Source organism: Labrus bergylta, chromosome 1, assembly GCF_963930695.1.
Source record: "Labrus bergylta chromosome 1, fLabBer1.1, whole genome shotgun sequence".
Taxonomy (NCBI): Eukaryota; Metazoa; Chordata; class Actinopteri; order Labriformes; family Labridae; genus Labrus; species Labrus bergylta.
In genome coordinates this window covers 20,455,524-20,472,504 of record NC_089195.1, presented here as the reverse complement: position 1 = coordinate 20,472,504, position 16,981 = coordinate 20,455,524, and the positions used below count along the sequence as shown (strand labels likewise).

The 16,981-nt window shown below is 39.7% G+C and overlaps 1 protein-coding gene across 3 annotated transcripts in view; it reads left to right on the top strand.

The window, feature by feature from the left end:
• LOC109988283 (protein sidekick-1) overlaps positions 1–16,981 on the top strand; it is a 194,673-nt gene that overhangs the window by 170,791 nt on the left and 6,901 nt on the right. For all 3 annotated transcript variants that reach the window (XM_065956112.1, XM_020639724.3, XM_065956106.1), the window contains 8 exons: positions 1,542–1,736; positions 6,896–7,097; positions 10,577–10,680; positions 10,842–10,912; positions 11,844–11,982; positions 12,927–12,983; positions 13,100–13,201; positions 14,418–14,533. In XM_065956112.1, the coding sequence (XP_065812184.1) occupies positions 1,542–1,736; positions 6,896–7,097; positions 10,577–10,680; positions 10,842–10,912; positions 11,844–11,982; positions 12,927–12,983; positions 13,100–13,201; positions 14,418–14,533 (986 nt within the window). The remainder of the gene's footprint in view (positions 1–1,541; positions 1,737–6,895; positions 7,098–10,576; positions 10,681–10,841; positions 10,913–11,843; positions 11,983–12,926; positions 12,984–13,099; positions 13,202–14,417; positions 14,534–16,981) is intronic.

The window sequence follows — 16,981 nt, the reverse complement described above, 5'->3', positions numbered from 1 at the left end:
TTTCTCATTGTATATGCTATACTATCTGTTAGCACCAAAACGTATTTAGCAAAGATTGTTATGAACTACCCGTCAAAGAAGTACACTTTAACAAGTATTACCTTAGTACAGCTAAATAAAAATGCAGAACGCCTTGTATAGTGTGTACATTATCAAGAAGAAATTCGTAAGCGGTTCCAACAATTTCTTTTGTGGAAATTGAATCTGTCATGCATGGTTGATTCTTTTCTATATACAAGAAGGAGAACGTGAAGAAAATATTACTAATGTGAGCAGCAGCAGCTCTGAACACAGGAGCAAATTAGTGCAGCAGATCAATTCATCATTATTCTCTCTTACTCCAATTAATGCAATCATAATCCTGCCTTTTAGTGCATCTTCAGGGTTTCGTGAACATAACATTTTAAGATACATGCAATACAAACCAAGCCATTAACACTTAAACACACTGTGAAATGTTAATCATATCAATTAGGATCGTAGGAGAGAAAAGCCCTAATCCTTATTATTAAGTACAAGCTTTTAGCTCCGCAGGTCTCTGTAGTAGAGCGTTAGTTACCAGTTGGCACTGCTGCTGTTAGTTTTTTTTTATTAACACAGACAAGAACAGTTAGCATTAAGAAGTTAAAAGTTCCCTCAGGCTCAGATGCAGCAGATGACCCTGAACAAGTCGCATCTTTTTGGTGAAAAAAATCGAGACCGCCTTTCCCTTACATCACACAGTCACTTTGTAATGGAGATTCAGCCTCTTGAATCTGATAGCAGCAACGTCCTAATGATATTCAGCCCAGAAGATAATGCTCTGCTCTGACCCAATTGTTTAGATGCACCAGGATTTGTTATCTATCTGTTGTCCAATAATCTTCCACACACTGCTTTAACATTAATATACAATCAGACTATCTGATAAGATTATCGCCCACGCAACCAGATTTTGTCATTTTGCAGATTATCATCATAACTGTCTTACTGTGAACTCAATCACCTCAACACCTTTGTGTCTTTGTGTGGGTTTGTGGTTGTGTGTATTTGGTGTAGGATACAATCTTAATATTGAGAGGCTTTATGAGTGGCCAGTGGCCTGTAGAAAGCTGTGTCCGGGATGAGTGGGTTTGAGTGTGTGCGTGTGTGTATGTGTTGATGAGTGTTAGTGGTATTACAAGGCCTACTGCACATGAGACAGAGAAAAAAAACACAAAAATGTGTACACCAAAGGTCACAGTCAAGTGGTAGAAGGATGTGTGTAGGGAAAGGTGACCAGGTATTCAATGACAGAATTATGACTTTTTCTTTCCTTATTTTGGTTTTTGGTAATACATAAATAAGTACTGAAAGCAAAGCAGCTGTACTTGTGTGGTGCATGGCTCTACGTGGATCTGTTTTCAAACTCATATTTTGCTGTCTTTGATTCCTGTGGGCTCTGTGATCTAAAATAGGTCACAAAAAAACATACACAGAAGCACACACACACACACACACACAAAAACTCCCACTGATTTTAACTGTCTCACTCCTCTGTCTTTTCTTCTGTCCCTCACCAGGCTACCAGATCTCGTACCGCCTGGACAGCAGGGACCCCCTGCGCTGGACCACAGTGGAGGTGGGTTCCAATGCCAGACAGTTCACAGTCACAGGACTCTCCCCTGAGCAGACCTACGTGTTCCGGCTCACTGCTCGCACCGCCGTGGGCTGGGGGGAAGAACAGGAGGCCTTGGTTGTTACCACTGAACGGAGAGGTAAGGGGAAACATAAACCGTTTTTGGTATGCTGGCAAATTTGTGTCGTAAGCCTTGCAGAGCCAAATTTTGAAAAGAACCTGACCTCTTAAGTTTCCTAAATAATTTAGTTTAAGCACCTAGTAGAGTGAGTGTAAACATTATAGAGTTTACTTTTAGACAAGGAAAGGACATTTTTCTCTTAGAAGAAGATATACTTTATTAATCCCTCAAGGGGAAATGCAATTTTTACACTCTGTTATTGAGACACGCTACACACACAGGCTAAAATACACACATGCACTAACAGGATCTTATGGACATGCACTAATTCAGAGATTTCAGAGTGAAGCTGCTCCTTTCTTCCTCGCTTCAAAATGCAAATAGGGCGGCTGTGGCTCAGTTGGTAGAGTCGTCGCCTCTCAACCGGAAGGTCGAGGATTCTATCCCCAGCTGAGCAACATGTCCCATGTGTCCTTGGGCAAGACACTTAACCCTGCATTGCTCCCACTGGTGGTGGTGTATGAATGGATTAGTGTTGTACTTGCTCTCTGATTTACGTCGCTTTGGATAAAAGCGTCTGCTAAGTGAATTGTAGAATTGTAGAAATACAGGACAGGCCTAAAGAGAAAACTGTTTGTGGTTGATGGTAACTGATGGGGTAGTTTAGAGAAAACAGTGGAACATTACAGGACGCTGCACAGTGTTAAGTCTAAAGCCCTGTTCAGATTGCCGGTTCAAGGCGCAATATTTACGCCCCTGTAACATTAAATTGGGGGAACTATTTGTCATACCTCATCTGAGGTAGTAACAGGGGCATCACATGGGTGAGACAGGTTCACTGTAAAACAGGGGAGCAAGGGGGGGGGGGGGGGGGGAAGGCCTGTGTGTGTGCATGTCTGTGTGTGTGTGTGTGTGTGTGTGTGTGTGTGTGTGTGTGGGCATAATGACAGCGGACCTTCGTCACGGTACTGTTGCAGAATCACAATCTGAAAAGAGCATTATGTGTATGCAGGCACTGAATAATGAAAATCATTTTCAAAATAATCCCTCCTTTTTGTGATTCTCTCTTTATATTGAGAGTGGTAGGAACAGGCACAGAATGATTTTATTCTAAAACAATATTTAATCACCCTGTAATGGACCCTGTATAACAAGTGTGCTCATTTTGTTCCTGCAAAAAAAATACTTCTGGACATTCATGCATAGCTCAAGAAGAAAAATAGTGTCTGAGCTTGGAAGGTTTGACTAATGACCAGTGATTTTTTTTTAATTAACCCTCACTAAATTATTATAAGTATCATGTGTCTCATGCTGAATTGGCACCAAAGTAGTGGAATATTCTGTCTTGTAATTCACATTAAATTGTAATAATGCATGAGGATTTAATGCGTGTTTAATAAATCAGATCAGACATGAAATTTGGTTAATGAGCCAAGCAGGAGTGACTTGATTTATATTATTAATTCTACCTGTGCTCTTCAAAATGTTAGCCATTAGGAAGGTCTATTACAGGAGACAACTACAATTATTTTATGGGTGTTTTGTCCTCTCTTTTCCTATTAACTTCCAAATGGTCAAAGATTATATTTGGTCACTTATTTCATTTAGTAGAGCCAGTGACAGAAGAGCCTGAAAAGGTTAGCTGAAAGCTTTAGCATATTAAAATTGATTATGTCTGCAGCGTGACTTAGAGGTGTAATGAGTTGTGGTTGATGTGCTTAGAGGAAGTTAAAGAAATAAAGTGTGGTCTTCAGCCTTGAAGCTCAGACAAAGCATGTGCTTCTACAACAGTGTTATGTGGTGCGACACATGGAATCCATTGGTGGTGTACAACTAATACAAGAACAAGATTTTTAATGGTGACAAAAATAACATTTTCTATGTGTGGGACGTACAGAACAAAATGATGTGACATTTAGAAGCTCTAGTTGATAGAGAGCTAACTGTAGATAAGGAAATCACCAGGCATTAGCTCTCATGCAGGGGTATAATAGAAGCCAGGGGGTATAAACAACCTGGCAGTTAAAAAGTCTGCACAGCCGAGCCAGGCTTGTTAAACTGCTATGAAAAATAAAATATTATTTGATGGCCTCTTGCTTGATAAAACCACCTACTGAACATGCCAAACTTGATTCACATGTAGAGTGAGAAAGTGTTTCTCATAGCACCATGCTCCGTTGTGGCTGGTGAGAAATAAACATTTTGAAGGTGAGAGAGAAAATAAGACCCTGTGTGTCGAAACGACAGCAGTTGGGAAGTTTTCTGTCTGAAGGAGAACAGGCGAATGGGTCCTAAAGCAAAATCTGAAAGCCATAAATATAAGGTCTTTAAAGTAAATTCATCTGTAGTTCTACTCGCTGATTATCCTTATAAGGACAGCACAATGCTGCACATTTGTCTTGGACATATGTATTATATAAATGTTACATACTGTGACAATAACAGGAGTTTTTAAGTTGAAGCTTTCATGAACACTGACTCAGACAGACAGCCCATGCCTGTGGTGAGATGTTGGAGACTGAACTGTGAGTGTTACTCTCCAAGGACAGTTTTGTCTCCTAAAACCTCTAACAGTAGAATAGTTTCCTCCAACACACTGTCAGCACAGTGACTTGACTATTAAAGAGGTTAACATTCAGGGTAAGTAGTGCAGGTCTTTTTCCTTTAAATAAGAAATACAAGTTTTCATTCTCTTCAGGATCAGTGATGCTTTATCTCATATTGTCTAGACATATTCAAATATCTTTCTTTGTGCTTCAGTTGGCTGTTTTTATGTCTTCAGCTCATTCACAATGACGAGCCTTAGTATTTTTACTGCTGCCAAATTATTGAGTAATTTGCATCCTCAAGCCTCCCTCCAATGAATACAGTTTACTTAATTACCAAAAAGGAAGATTTTTTTTTAGCTTTCGTTATCAAAATGATCAGTATGAAGCAGAAGAGAGATACTCCTGAAATTACTGGAATGCAAACTTTAATTTCAAATTTGCTAAAAAAAAATGTTAACAACAAAGCATATGTTGTAGACACTGACTTTTTCTTTTACTTGAATTTGAACTCTTAAGTCGTGTCATACATTTTTCTTATTAACCTTGGACTGTTTCCCTCCCTTTCATCAATGGCCGGACATTTGTTTCTAATAATGATCATGTTAATACAACAGGAGGCTATTGCCTCTTATGTTTATAAGAATAACATTCAGCCCAGCAGGTGGTTTATCCTTTAGGCTCCATATAATTTTACTACCTATAGTGTTTAGCTAATGCTACAAGATACACGCCAATGCTGCAGGTGCATCTAAGATATAAAGTACATTGATCCATACAAGTGTTACATCTTCAGGCTGAGTCAGTGTTAGATTTACAACAAGTTTTATTCTGTTTATCCTCTATGAGAGACACAGCACAGCCTTTAAGCAGCCTGATGTTTTCCAGGTAGACTCAGGGTTATAAATGATTAAATTCTACCCTTAGATGCATTGTCAAAGCATCTAAAACATTTCAAGATTTCTGAAAACTACTTTTTTCTGGGCCTTTTCTGGACCTCCTGGGGCGGCAGAATCCAGCTGTACAGTAAAAAAACAGGCTTGTAGATTCTTGGGTGAGGGGTTGGAGTTTTAATGCCTGAAGTCATTTAACGTTTGAAAACTGAGAAAAACTCTTATACCAAAGTGAAATATAACTTTATAAATGAAGCAATAGAGCCTCTAGTGTCTAAACTTGCTCACGCATGAATAAGTTTGGTTTAAACATAGCTCTCAGCCTCTGATATGTGTCATCGCTGATCTCTGTCTCCAATTTTCTTTGTCAGGCAGCACAGAGTACTAGTAAAGCTAAGAAATGCTACTAATGTCACTATTAACACATGACAGTGAATTGATTTCTTATGAAAACCTGGAATCACAATGTCAGATATTCTTCTCTGAGCTATTAGTCTGTGTGGTGTATTTTAATTGGATCGGATATCATAACATCGAGAGCATCATTATCAGGATTCCATGAGAATAGACCTCAGTGGTTCCACTTCAGTAACATAATGACCCATTCTCAATTTGAGATAGACAGAGCAGCCTAATAGAGATGTCTTTCTGATGATGCCAAAAAGACCAACTTAATCCCTAGAAAAAGAAAATTGGCTTTTCTGAGTGTGTTTGGGTGTGATCGTGTGAGAGGCTGTGTGCATGTGTGTGAATTAATTTAATAAAAGCAAAGTCCCTCTCAAGAGATTTATCTATATTCTGTCTCCAAGAGGATGATATCTAATAAGGTAAAAGCAGCACAGTAGCACATTTAGCAGAACTCCTCACCCTACATATCATTTCTTGATACCAACAGCATGTCTTTGACATTTCACTTCAACCATTCTCCTCTCTGCCTTGCATAGCAGTTACTGTTATGTTATGTTAGAGTCGAAAGGGTAGCACTTGTTCAGACAATCATGAGCTAATGATCAGAACAGGATCTTAACTGTGGAAAAGAAGAACGAGAAGAGAAGAGACAGGGTGACACAGATGGTATCTGGAAAAACAAAAGAGGGAGAAAAAAGTCGAAGTTGGAAGGGACTAAAGATAAGGAGCATGAGGGAAGAAGGGAGGCAGACAGAATTAATGTAAATTATTTGTGATAAGGATGAAAGAAGAATGGCAAGTCTGTGTGTGTGTGTGTGTGCGTGTGTGCGTGTGCGTGTGCGCGTGCGCGTGCGTGTGCGCGTGTGTGTGTGTAGCTATGTGTTCTGGTTTGTGTGTGCACAGGTGTGTAAAAACGTCTACTTAAAACTACCAGCATCTTTCATCTTCCTTAACTTAATCGTGATGAAAAAGGAAAATGAATGCACAAAGATCCACAATCTGTCGAGAAATTAATGAAACAGATCTCTGTACTTATTGAAATGTCTTCATGATCATTGTTGAACCACAACGAGGAAATAATTGTTTGTTAAAATGAATGTGTAGAATAATCAGAACAACTTTTTCTTTTTTTCTTTTTAACACATTTGAATCAGATGCCATCCTTTTCCGGCTCCTGCTTCCTCTCCAGTGCTTCTTCTTTCTTATCATTGTCACATCACGTTTTTTTACTCTCCCTTTCTCTTATTTTTATAACTCCTCTGCCACTTTTTATCTCCTCTAACGCAATTATTTTTATCTTTCTTTTTCTGCATCTTTATCATTTTCGCAGAGCGTCCACAGCCGCCCAGAAAGTTATCTGCTCCTCAGGATGGAATTGAAGCTCGCCGTCTCCGCCTCCAGTGGGTGACAGGTAGCTCAGGTTCCTCCCCCTTGAGGTACTTCACTCTGCAGGCCAAAGAGATGCCCAAAGGGGACTGGAGCACACACACCGCTGACATCCAGCACAACATGACTAGCTGGACCGTAGAAAGGTACAATTGAGCTCTCCTGGTTGATTGTTTGCTCCATCCCTCTCCTAAAACATGACTGTCTATAAAAAGCTTAGCAACCAGAAAACCTTTCAGTGGGCCTGTCAAACTTTCTAAACTTTATTTCATGAGAGTTTGGAATGTGTTGTCTTTTTTTGATATTCCAAAGCAAAAACCACGAGCAAATAGGGAATGCATTAAAGAAGGCGTTCGCACTAGAATTCTTGCAAGATGCTTGTTTTAAAGAGGTCATTTTGAAATATTAAAATATTATTCAGATATCTGTTTTTTCAGTAACTTATCATGCAAAGCTGTTCAAATCTGCAGTGCTTTCATTTCTGTGCTCAAATGTTCTGTACCTCTATCTGAAACTCAGGACCCATTGTTAAAGAAACAGAACAAAGAACTTTGATCGGTTAAGATGCCATCATTACCTTTGTGAACTACATGCATTCTATGTTTAAACGGAAAGCTTGACAGCAATGGAAACAGTATCAAAACAGAGTTGTGAGTGACCTTACAGTCAATTAGGCCATCTCAAGCACCCTTAGAGAAAACAGGAAAAACCAATCCATATCCTTTTTAGCTTTCTCTCCAGAGCCCTTTTTTGAAAATTGTATACAGCATGACATGCTGGGCTTGAACTTGTTAAAACAGTCTGTAGAAAAATCTTGCGTTTATGCTTCCCCGGTTACAACACTGGACAGAGAGAGGGGGATGCTATGAATTCTGAAAGCCAACAACGGGGATTTAGAACAAAGAGAGAAAAGTTTTTATTTATTTAGCACACAACGTTCTGATGAGGTTTTTGGAGCAAAAATAAAACCCAACCAAACCACAAGAAACACCCAGGAGAGAAGAGCAATCATAATCAACACAGAGTAGCAGAGGATCTCAGTCACCTAATCACAAAGGCACGGCAGGAAATGCTCTCACTTTTGTAGCTAAATAAAAAAAAAATATCACTCTACCTCCATGCTTAAAAATTCTGTGAACCATTTTTTTTTCCATTCCCTTGTGTTGTTTTCATACTTTATACTATATGTCTGTTTTGTTGTCAACACCCCTGTCCCTTCATACCTCCCATCATCTGTAAGAGCTTTCAAAAATCATCTGATATTAAGGTTTCTTTTCTTTACACTCATGTACAATCATCCCCTGGAAGAGGGTGTCATTCCTTTCCTGTTTATCCCTCCATCCTTTTCATCCTGTCAAGACTCATTTAGGGAGCAGGTGATAGCCTGGTCACCCTAAAATACTAGTACAACTTCCCTGATAGCCTGAATAATAGAAGTATGGTTGTACTCCAGATGTGTGTTGTGTATGTTCTGGATGTGTATCTTTGGGCATCTTGACTGTTTTTGGTGCTACTATACCAGCTATCACAGGGCTATTTGAGAAGCAGGAGATGGTTCTCTCCATGTGTCTGCATCAACTTGTTTCAATCTGCCTCAGGGAGAGTCTATCTGCCATCATGGTGTTGCTGCTATTGTTGTTCTCGAGCCCATCCTATCACTGAGTGCTGTCATTACAGCGCTGGATGGGGGAATTAGCTTCCATCTCCACATGCTTACACCCGTGCTTACTTGTTATCTATCCTTAATTGTCGTTTTCCAGCGAGACGTCTTTGAAACCGAAAAATCCAAGTCCCCAGGCCCAGGAACACATAGCATGCTCACACTTTCAAACACTGTCCTTAGCATTCTCCCTGTGCTGTTCGTACCCCACTTTCTTTAAGCCTGCTGCCTTTGATGTTCCTTTCCTGAGATACCCACAACCCCACAGGCCCTTCTCTTGTCCATTATTATGCCTGGCTCAGTATTAAACAAGGAGACACTTGAGCAGCTCTCCTGTCGCCAGCTGAATGTCTGACTGGTCCTCTGTAGTCTCCTAGGCAGTCTGTAAATAAAGTGTGAACCATGTGAGCATGTGTCAGCGGTGGTCAAAAGGAAGTGGAATAATTTGCTTCAGATAACTCTTAATAGTCAATCATGTGAAAAAGGTTTATTGATTAAAAGAAAAAGCTAGTACACGTATGGCTTTTTAACATTAACATAAAAAGGACATTTTACAACACAGGGATACTGGTTAAATTGAAGAGGATCACTTCATCCTGGTGCGGCGGCGCCTGGCATTGATGGTTGAAAAACTTTGTCAGAACCAACTTAAATAAAAAAGCAAAAAACAAATCATGGGGCTTTTGAACCCACCAACAGGTTTCTGCTATGTGCTTTGGTGTTTGGCTGGTACCTTGTTCTTACTGTGAGGATCCGACTCTTTGCTAGAGACGCGAGTGTGAAATTTTCCTGTATTTCAACTTCCCATTTTTCATTTTCTCTCTTCACTCTCCTTTTTGCTGTTCCACTGCTCCACCTTCTTCATCCAGTCTTTTCTTTGAGGAGAATGAATTGGTCTTGGCACGTTCCCATTCCCACAGTCAACTGACTCATAGTCATCATCATTATACAGGCAAAGCAACAAAAGCAATGGTTAAACGTGAAAGGCAAAGATGCTGCTGTTAGTGGGGTTTTTGAGGACCCCTACAAGACGGAGGCCATCATCCTTGGTGGTGAATCTGTGCTTGGGAAGAGTAAGACAAGAACAAAACCACAAGTAAACAATGTAGAGCCAAAACAATCAGTAGAAAAAATAAGATGTCTTTGGTGTTAGCAGCATCTTCCAGTGCTTCACAGTGCTATTTGTTTAAAAACCTTGAGTGCAAAAAATGTTTGTTTTGAGAGAAAATTACAGTTTCTTAAAAGCTTTGGCATTGTTACACAAACATGTCAGTAAATTGCTATTTTGTCTCTCAGAAAACAGCCTTTACCTTTGTTATTGTACCAATAAACTCAATTACTTTATACTATGTCTGTCAAGTTTGATAGATACGTGCAATTCAAAGCTCTTTGCAAATTACTGTCAGGCTAAAGAGCTCAAAATATAAGCTGTAAAACAATCACAGACTGAGAGAAGTGCGCGTTTGTAAGAGGAGGCAAGGCCATTCATGCCCATCTCCTGCTCATCTTTCAAATGAAACTGAAAAAAACAACTTAAATTCATGAAAAGACATTGTGGGTACAGATAATTGTTTTCATGATTGTTTTTACTTTAGATCAATGACTTTTAAAGAACAGATGGCGGCTGTGGCTCAGTTGGTAGAGTCGTCGCCTCTCAACCGGAAGGTCAAGGATTCCTTGTGTCGCATTTTTATAAAACCCTTCAGTACAAGATGTATGCTACTGTAGTGCTGCGGTTTCATTGGCCTCAAAAGACAAATGTAATGAGTGTGTCAATTGGTACTGTAAATTGATATTAATAAATACATGAAACAAACAAATTAGCTCATTTAGGCCTATATTTTTCCAAAATAAAATAGAAGTACTAATTGGTATAATAAAAGAATGCAAAATATTTTAAAGATGTCCCTCAAGTACCTCCAGTTCCATCCATTTATATAACTGTGTTTGTGTTTGTGTCCACAGGCTGAAGCCCTTTACATCATACAAGTTCCGGATGCTGGCAACTAACGATATAGGAGACAGTGTCCTCAGCAAAGAGACGGAGGCTATTACCACTCTGCAGGGCGGTGAGAGACTGGGGGCACTGTTAGAGCAGGGGAGAGATATAAGAAGACGAGAAGTCAAAGTGGTCTATAAACCATGATAGTGAAGGAATTTAACAAACTGAGAGCGAAAGCTTGTCCATCCGTTTTTTTCTCCTTCTCACTCTCCTTTGATTTCTCTCCAGTGCCTGATGAACCTCCAGTGATCCTTGAAGTGAAACCAACAACCACTACCTCAGTCCTGGTGCAGTGGAAGGTATTTTCAGACTTCTAATACAACAGAAATCTCTAAAATACACACACATTATACACACAGACCTCACAACAACACTTGGAGTGCAGTTTAATCACCTGTGTGGGAGATGAGACCACTGTAGGCTATTTTTTTTGCTATTAGTTTGTGTTTCTGTCTGTGGATAGGATAATCATTATTTATTAAACTAGACCGGGTCAGAGGGCAGCACAGAAAGATTGGAGGGATGGCGAGAGGGAAGAACTGACAGACGGAGAGACTAACAGTTCTGGCTGTGCGAGAGAAATGATCAAAATTTTAATGAGGATATGCCAGCAGGAGTTCGTTAGAGGCCGAGAGATGAAAACCTGACCAATGTCCAAAAACAGAAAAAGAAGAAGAAAAGGAAGCACTTTAGAGCAACAGTGACATGTGAATAGATAGTAAATACAGCCTGGCTGCTTCACTGCTTGTCACTCTTTCACTTCTGTTTGGAGGTGTCGTCTCTCACTCCTTCTAGCCTTATGTCAAAGCAAAGAAAGGCGATGAAAAACAAAGTCACCAGCAATTTCATCATCCTTTACAAGAGTGCCAAAACCACTGAAGCATCACTCTGTCTGTGTGGGGTTACAGCCAGACCAATCTGCCAGGCCTTTAAAGTGGACTCTGCTGATAACACACTGTTCTGAAAGCCCACCAGTGTCCTGTCAGTCAACTCACTTCACCAAGAAAACCAAAATAACCACTGTGTAGGTTCTCAGAAGTTTCTGTGTTAGAATTGAAGTACTTATACTTCTCTACGTGTGTGTGTGTGTGTGTGTGTGTGTGTGTGTGTGTGTGTGTGTGTGTGTGTGTGTGTGTGTGTGTGTGTGTGTGTGTGTGTGTGTGTGTGTGTGTGTGTGTGTGTGTGTGTGTGTGTGTGTGTGTGTGTGTGTGTGTGCTTGGATGTTTTCAGCGCCCCAGCAACGACAGTGTTAACGGGGTGTTGACGGGGTATCGGCTGTATTATAGAGAGTTGTCAGTAAACACCTCCACCCTGGCTGAGGCGGAAGTCCAGACAATCAAAAGTAACACCACAGGTGCCCTCAACACAAGTGAGTAGAAGTGAAACTTCTGGTTACTGTTCACTAAGTCTGGAAAATGCAGGTTTTAGTTTTTGTAAATATTAGTATTCTTTTAATCTAAGGGGTCGGATCAAGTTAAAGTAAGAGTTTACTCACCACAAGATCGTTTTCTCTGTAGCTGAGTAGTGAATTTAGCTAGCGTAACCTCTTTGATTGGCTAACCAATTGCAGTTGTTTTATATTAAAGAACAACAGTTTTAAAAAGGTCTTAAATCATGCTTTTTATTGCTGCAAATATGATGTCCTGCTTAAAGACTGAGGCTATAGCTACATGTCTCAGGAATCAGTCATTATTCTTTCAAGGTGCGGTTTCATGTAGGAGACAAGGCATCAGAAAATCAGCTCTTCTCTTCTATTGAAGTGTAGATTGAAGAAAAAGATTAGTCAGTCAAGGTTCATGTATAATGTTCCATTATGTAAGCTATCCAATAATAGCAGGGATCAGATGTGAAAAATGTTTTCCTGGTAACTATTGATAAATTGACAATGCTTGTGTAAGGCTTTTGAAAAGACGTTTTTTTCAAAGGTCTGAGAGAAAGAGAAAAAGAGAAAATATATTTTCATTTCAGTCATATCAGAGCATGTGAATTAACCATAATGACATTAAAACAGATGGCCCTCGCTAGACCAGTGCTTTCTAATAAGGCCACCCGCATTGCACTATAATAAGGCAATAAAAAAAATCCCTGTACAGACTTAATTCTTTATTGTAGTAAAATTTAGTATGAGGTTAGAGGATTGGACGTTTCTTTTCATCCTACATCCACTGAGTCTGACATCTGTGTTAAAGGTCTTTCAACTGCTTTCCCTTTAATCAGTTATTTGACTGAATGACATTATAATGGCACAGTTTATTGTTAAACTTGAAACATTTAGTAATAATTCCCCCCTTCATATGTCTTCCTCTTCTAAAGCCAAGAGCACCTTCAAGACAGTCAGCAGTGCCTCCCTGACAGAGTTTGAGTTGACGCGTAAGTAATTTATGACGCAACTAAGGTGTCAGATTGATTTGAAATTACACACCTGCTTTGTATGGATGTTGTATCAAAGTCAATTTCAACTTGAGCAATTTATCTTGTTTTTGTAGAGCTGAATAAGTTCAAACTCTACCAGATTGTTATGACAAGCTACAACATCATCGGAGAGAGCCCACCCTCCACTCCAGTTGAAGTATCCGTGGGAGAGGCCGGTAGGTGCAAGCAGAAAGAGGCCTTCAGACTGGTCTCAGTTTCTTATTAGATCAGTGTTTATTTAATGTGACAAATCACATCTCAAGGTCCAAATCATAGCTCAAGGTCCACTTCCGAGCTTTTTTTCCAGAGATTCCAATAGTAATATTTGGTATTCATCAGCAGGCGATCTGTGCTGGGGTGTTATGGCAAATGATCTCGTCTCATTCAAGATCATAAACTGTCACGATTTCATACAAAGTAAAAAATCTGCTTTTGAATACTCTGTTTAAAATCTCTTGAAGAAGTAAGAAAGAGAACCTTGAGTATGTTTTTTTTTTTGTAAAAATCCTTTTAGTGTGTTTCTGTTTTGTCCCATTTCTGTCAATCTGGTGGTTTCTTGGTGCTCTTGACTCCTTCTCTTTTCTTTCTTGCTTTGTCCTGTTCACGAATCCTGTCATGCTCTCATTGCCCCTTGAGTGACATTGCCTTTGAGAGGCTGTGTTTGTGTGTGCGTGAGTGTTGGTATGTCTTTGTGTGCACACTTTTGGACACATCTGAATGCCGCCGACACATTGAAGTGATGGCCCAACCCCTGTTTAACTTTAACCAGAAACAAAGTATGGATCCATCACACAGGCTGGAATGCATATATATCATATCTCTCTCTCTCTCGCTCTCTCTCTCTCTCTCCTTCACATACACCCACACACACTCTCACAACACACCACTCACTCACATACAGACACACATACACAAACAAACTATTACAAGGCACGTACACACATTAACCAGAATGCAGAAGAACAGATTTTGCACATTGTTATAGGGTTACGAGCACATTTTGCTTTTTTTTTTTCTCACAATCTAACCCTCCCTCCATCAAACCAGCGCTGCATCCATATTCAAGGAGTGTGTGTAGTGTGTGCATGGCCTACATGCACTTGCAGAGGAGTGAGAGGTGAGGATGAACAGGGGGAAGCAGGAGAGGGAGGTAAAAAAAAAAAAAAGGCTGGAGGGGGATGATGAAATGAGGTGATATGGCCTTTTCTTTAGCCTGAGGTGCACACAGCTGAGTGTTGGTGCATATGTGTGGTATAGTGCTGTAAGAAGGTACTGCCTCAGGCCCAGTCTAATTGGAAGGGTACAACATATCTTCCTCACTTCCCACTCTAACACCGTGCTGTTCACATAGTCACGGAGACACACTCTGATGAAACGCTTCTTCTTCTGCAGCTCCATCGGTGGCCCCTCAGTCCATCAGAGTTTCTGCTGTGTCTCCCTCGATCCTGGAAGTGACCTGGGACACCCCCCCACTCGAGACCCAGAATGGACTCATCCAAGGCTACAAGGTGACATACTGGAAAACAAACACACCGACACACATACACATGACAATCCCTTTTTGTAGATGCACGCAAGAAGAAAAAAGATCCAGACAGTTGAAGTGTGAGCACACAGCACTACTTGTGTGTATTAAAAATGCCTCTCCTTTTGTATTGGGAGGTTTTCGCTCTGCTTCATTTTCAAGTGTCCTATGGACAGCAGACAATGAGAGGGAATTAAGTTAGAGGAAGAATCTGAATATGCTTTAATGGTTTTCAAATCACTCCTCTGCCTGTCTCTTCCCCTCTCAGCTCCTCTGTCCCACCCTCTTGCTCTTAGTACTTCAAACACAAGGTTATCTGTCCTGCTTTAGACACATTGATTTCTGCAGGAGTAGAGGGGGGATTTGAGAAGAAAGAAGGGAATGTAATATTTGCAGAGTGTAGGCATGAGCTGAGCAAATGATCCCTGTAGAATCCTGATTAGAGGGAGAGGATAAAGGGGCATGCATTTGAGCTCCCAGAGCAGACAGACACGGTGAGGGCAGTGCGAGGCAGGGGGGGTTAACGAGATTAAAACTATGGAAAGAAATGCAAAAGAAAGAAAGTTGAAGGAATTTATGGGTTCTGACTCTTGTTAACACTCCTGCTCTGTTAGAGAAGGATCACGGACGGCAGGTAGGTCTGAAGGTTAGCGTCATTATTTGTGTTTTTCTGAGTCAAGGTTCTCTAAAATTTTCTAGAGCGCTTGTTAAACACACTGACAATGATGGATAAGGAGCTACACTTGTCCTTTAGTGGATTTCTCAACGACACTACTTAAAGTTTTCCATTCAGTATTAACCATTACGAATTTTTCTATTTCTTCTATTCTTATTCTTTATTTTTATCAGTGTAGTCATTCCAATAGACTATGCTGTAGAAGCAACAGGTATCCAGGATACAATGTTGCATGTCTCCATGGCTCTCTTACATCAAGATTTAAGATCTGAAATCTGCTCTTTGATAAAGAGATGTTCGAAAATCCATTTTACAATTCTTTATCTTATCAAACCTTGTCTTAATCGTGTTCTTTCATCTATGACACCTTCAGATTGTTTTCACAGACTAAACCTGATGTTCTTAACAAATACTTAAATAAATGATCTAAACAATGGTAGAGGCCCTCTTTGTGCAAAAGGTTTAACATTTTGATTATAATATTTAATCTATGGATGACTTCATCTGTATCTCATTATAGTAAGAGCATGTGGAAGGACAAAATGGAATAATGCTGCCCCCAAGTGTCACCATTAGCTGCTACTTCCAAATTGAAAGGAGTCAAATAGATTTGTAGTGCTTCCTGTTAGGAATAATGACAAAATGGACCTGTTTCAAAAAGGAGTTCTTGGCTGTTTTTACTTTGTAAACCAAACTGCAAACCAACAAATAAATAACATTGAATACTGTTTATCAGAATCATTGAATAAAAACATTTTAAAAAATCTCTTTCAACATCAACCACTGCCACAGATCTGGAAACATTTTTAAAACATCCCTGCCGACTTTAAGGCCATCATTTAAGACCTCTCTGTTTTTATGTTGTTGGTACACACTGGACTCATATTCATTTGATTATTTCACAGCAGACTTCACATGGCAATAGCACAGAAATAAGTGGCACCATTATACTGTTTCATGTTTCTGTCATTGAATCTTATTTAATCCTGAAGACCACTGGGGACCAATGGGCAGACATACAGGAATATGCAGAGAGACAAAGATGAATCAGATTTGTTCTTTGATTCAGATCTATAAAACAGACTGGAAACTGTTTGGTTTTTTTTGCACATAGAAAAGATTGTATTTGTTATCGGTTGGCCAATTTATCAGTTTGGCTCTAAACTAGATAGTTGGTTGTACAGGGATAAAAATCCACTGTGTATTGATAACACAGCTCTATTTTCGTTTTTTTTTAGGTCTTCCTACCTGTAAAAAAACATGCGTGAAGACTTGCTGAAGCATCATTATGTTTTTAGATTTTATTCATAAAGCCTTGACTCTCAGAAGTAGCCCAGTTTCCTTCGTAATAATTATGACTTAGATTTTAAACGGTAGCGCTTACCCTCCACAAATGATGAAATAATGTGTGTAAGGAGAACTTCCTCTGACCTACAGTATGTTGTAACCAAACAATCTTAAGTTTACAGTACAAGCAAGAGCTTGAAAACCTTTGTTAATGATCAAAGCAACTAGAGAAACATAATATAGAAGCATGTGGTTAACCCATTGTTAAAAACCAACCGAACCAACATTGTAAAGAAGAACCTTTTTTAAAAAATGGATCGACTAGGAGAGCTCAGGACAAATGGACAGAAAGTAAATACATTATGTTGTTGGCAGAAATGAAGTGAGTGAGAGGAGAAAACAGGAGCAGAGGGAGTTGTTAGAAGAGAAACAGAGCTGCAGATGTTGATAGTGTTTTCCTGTGTTGCA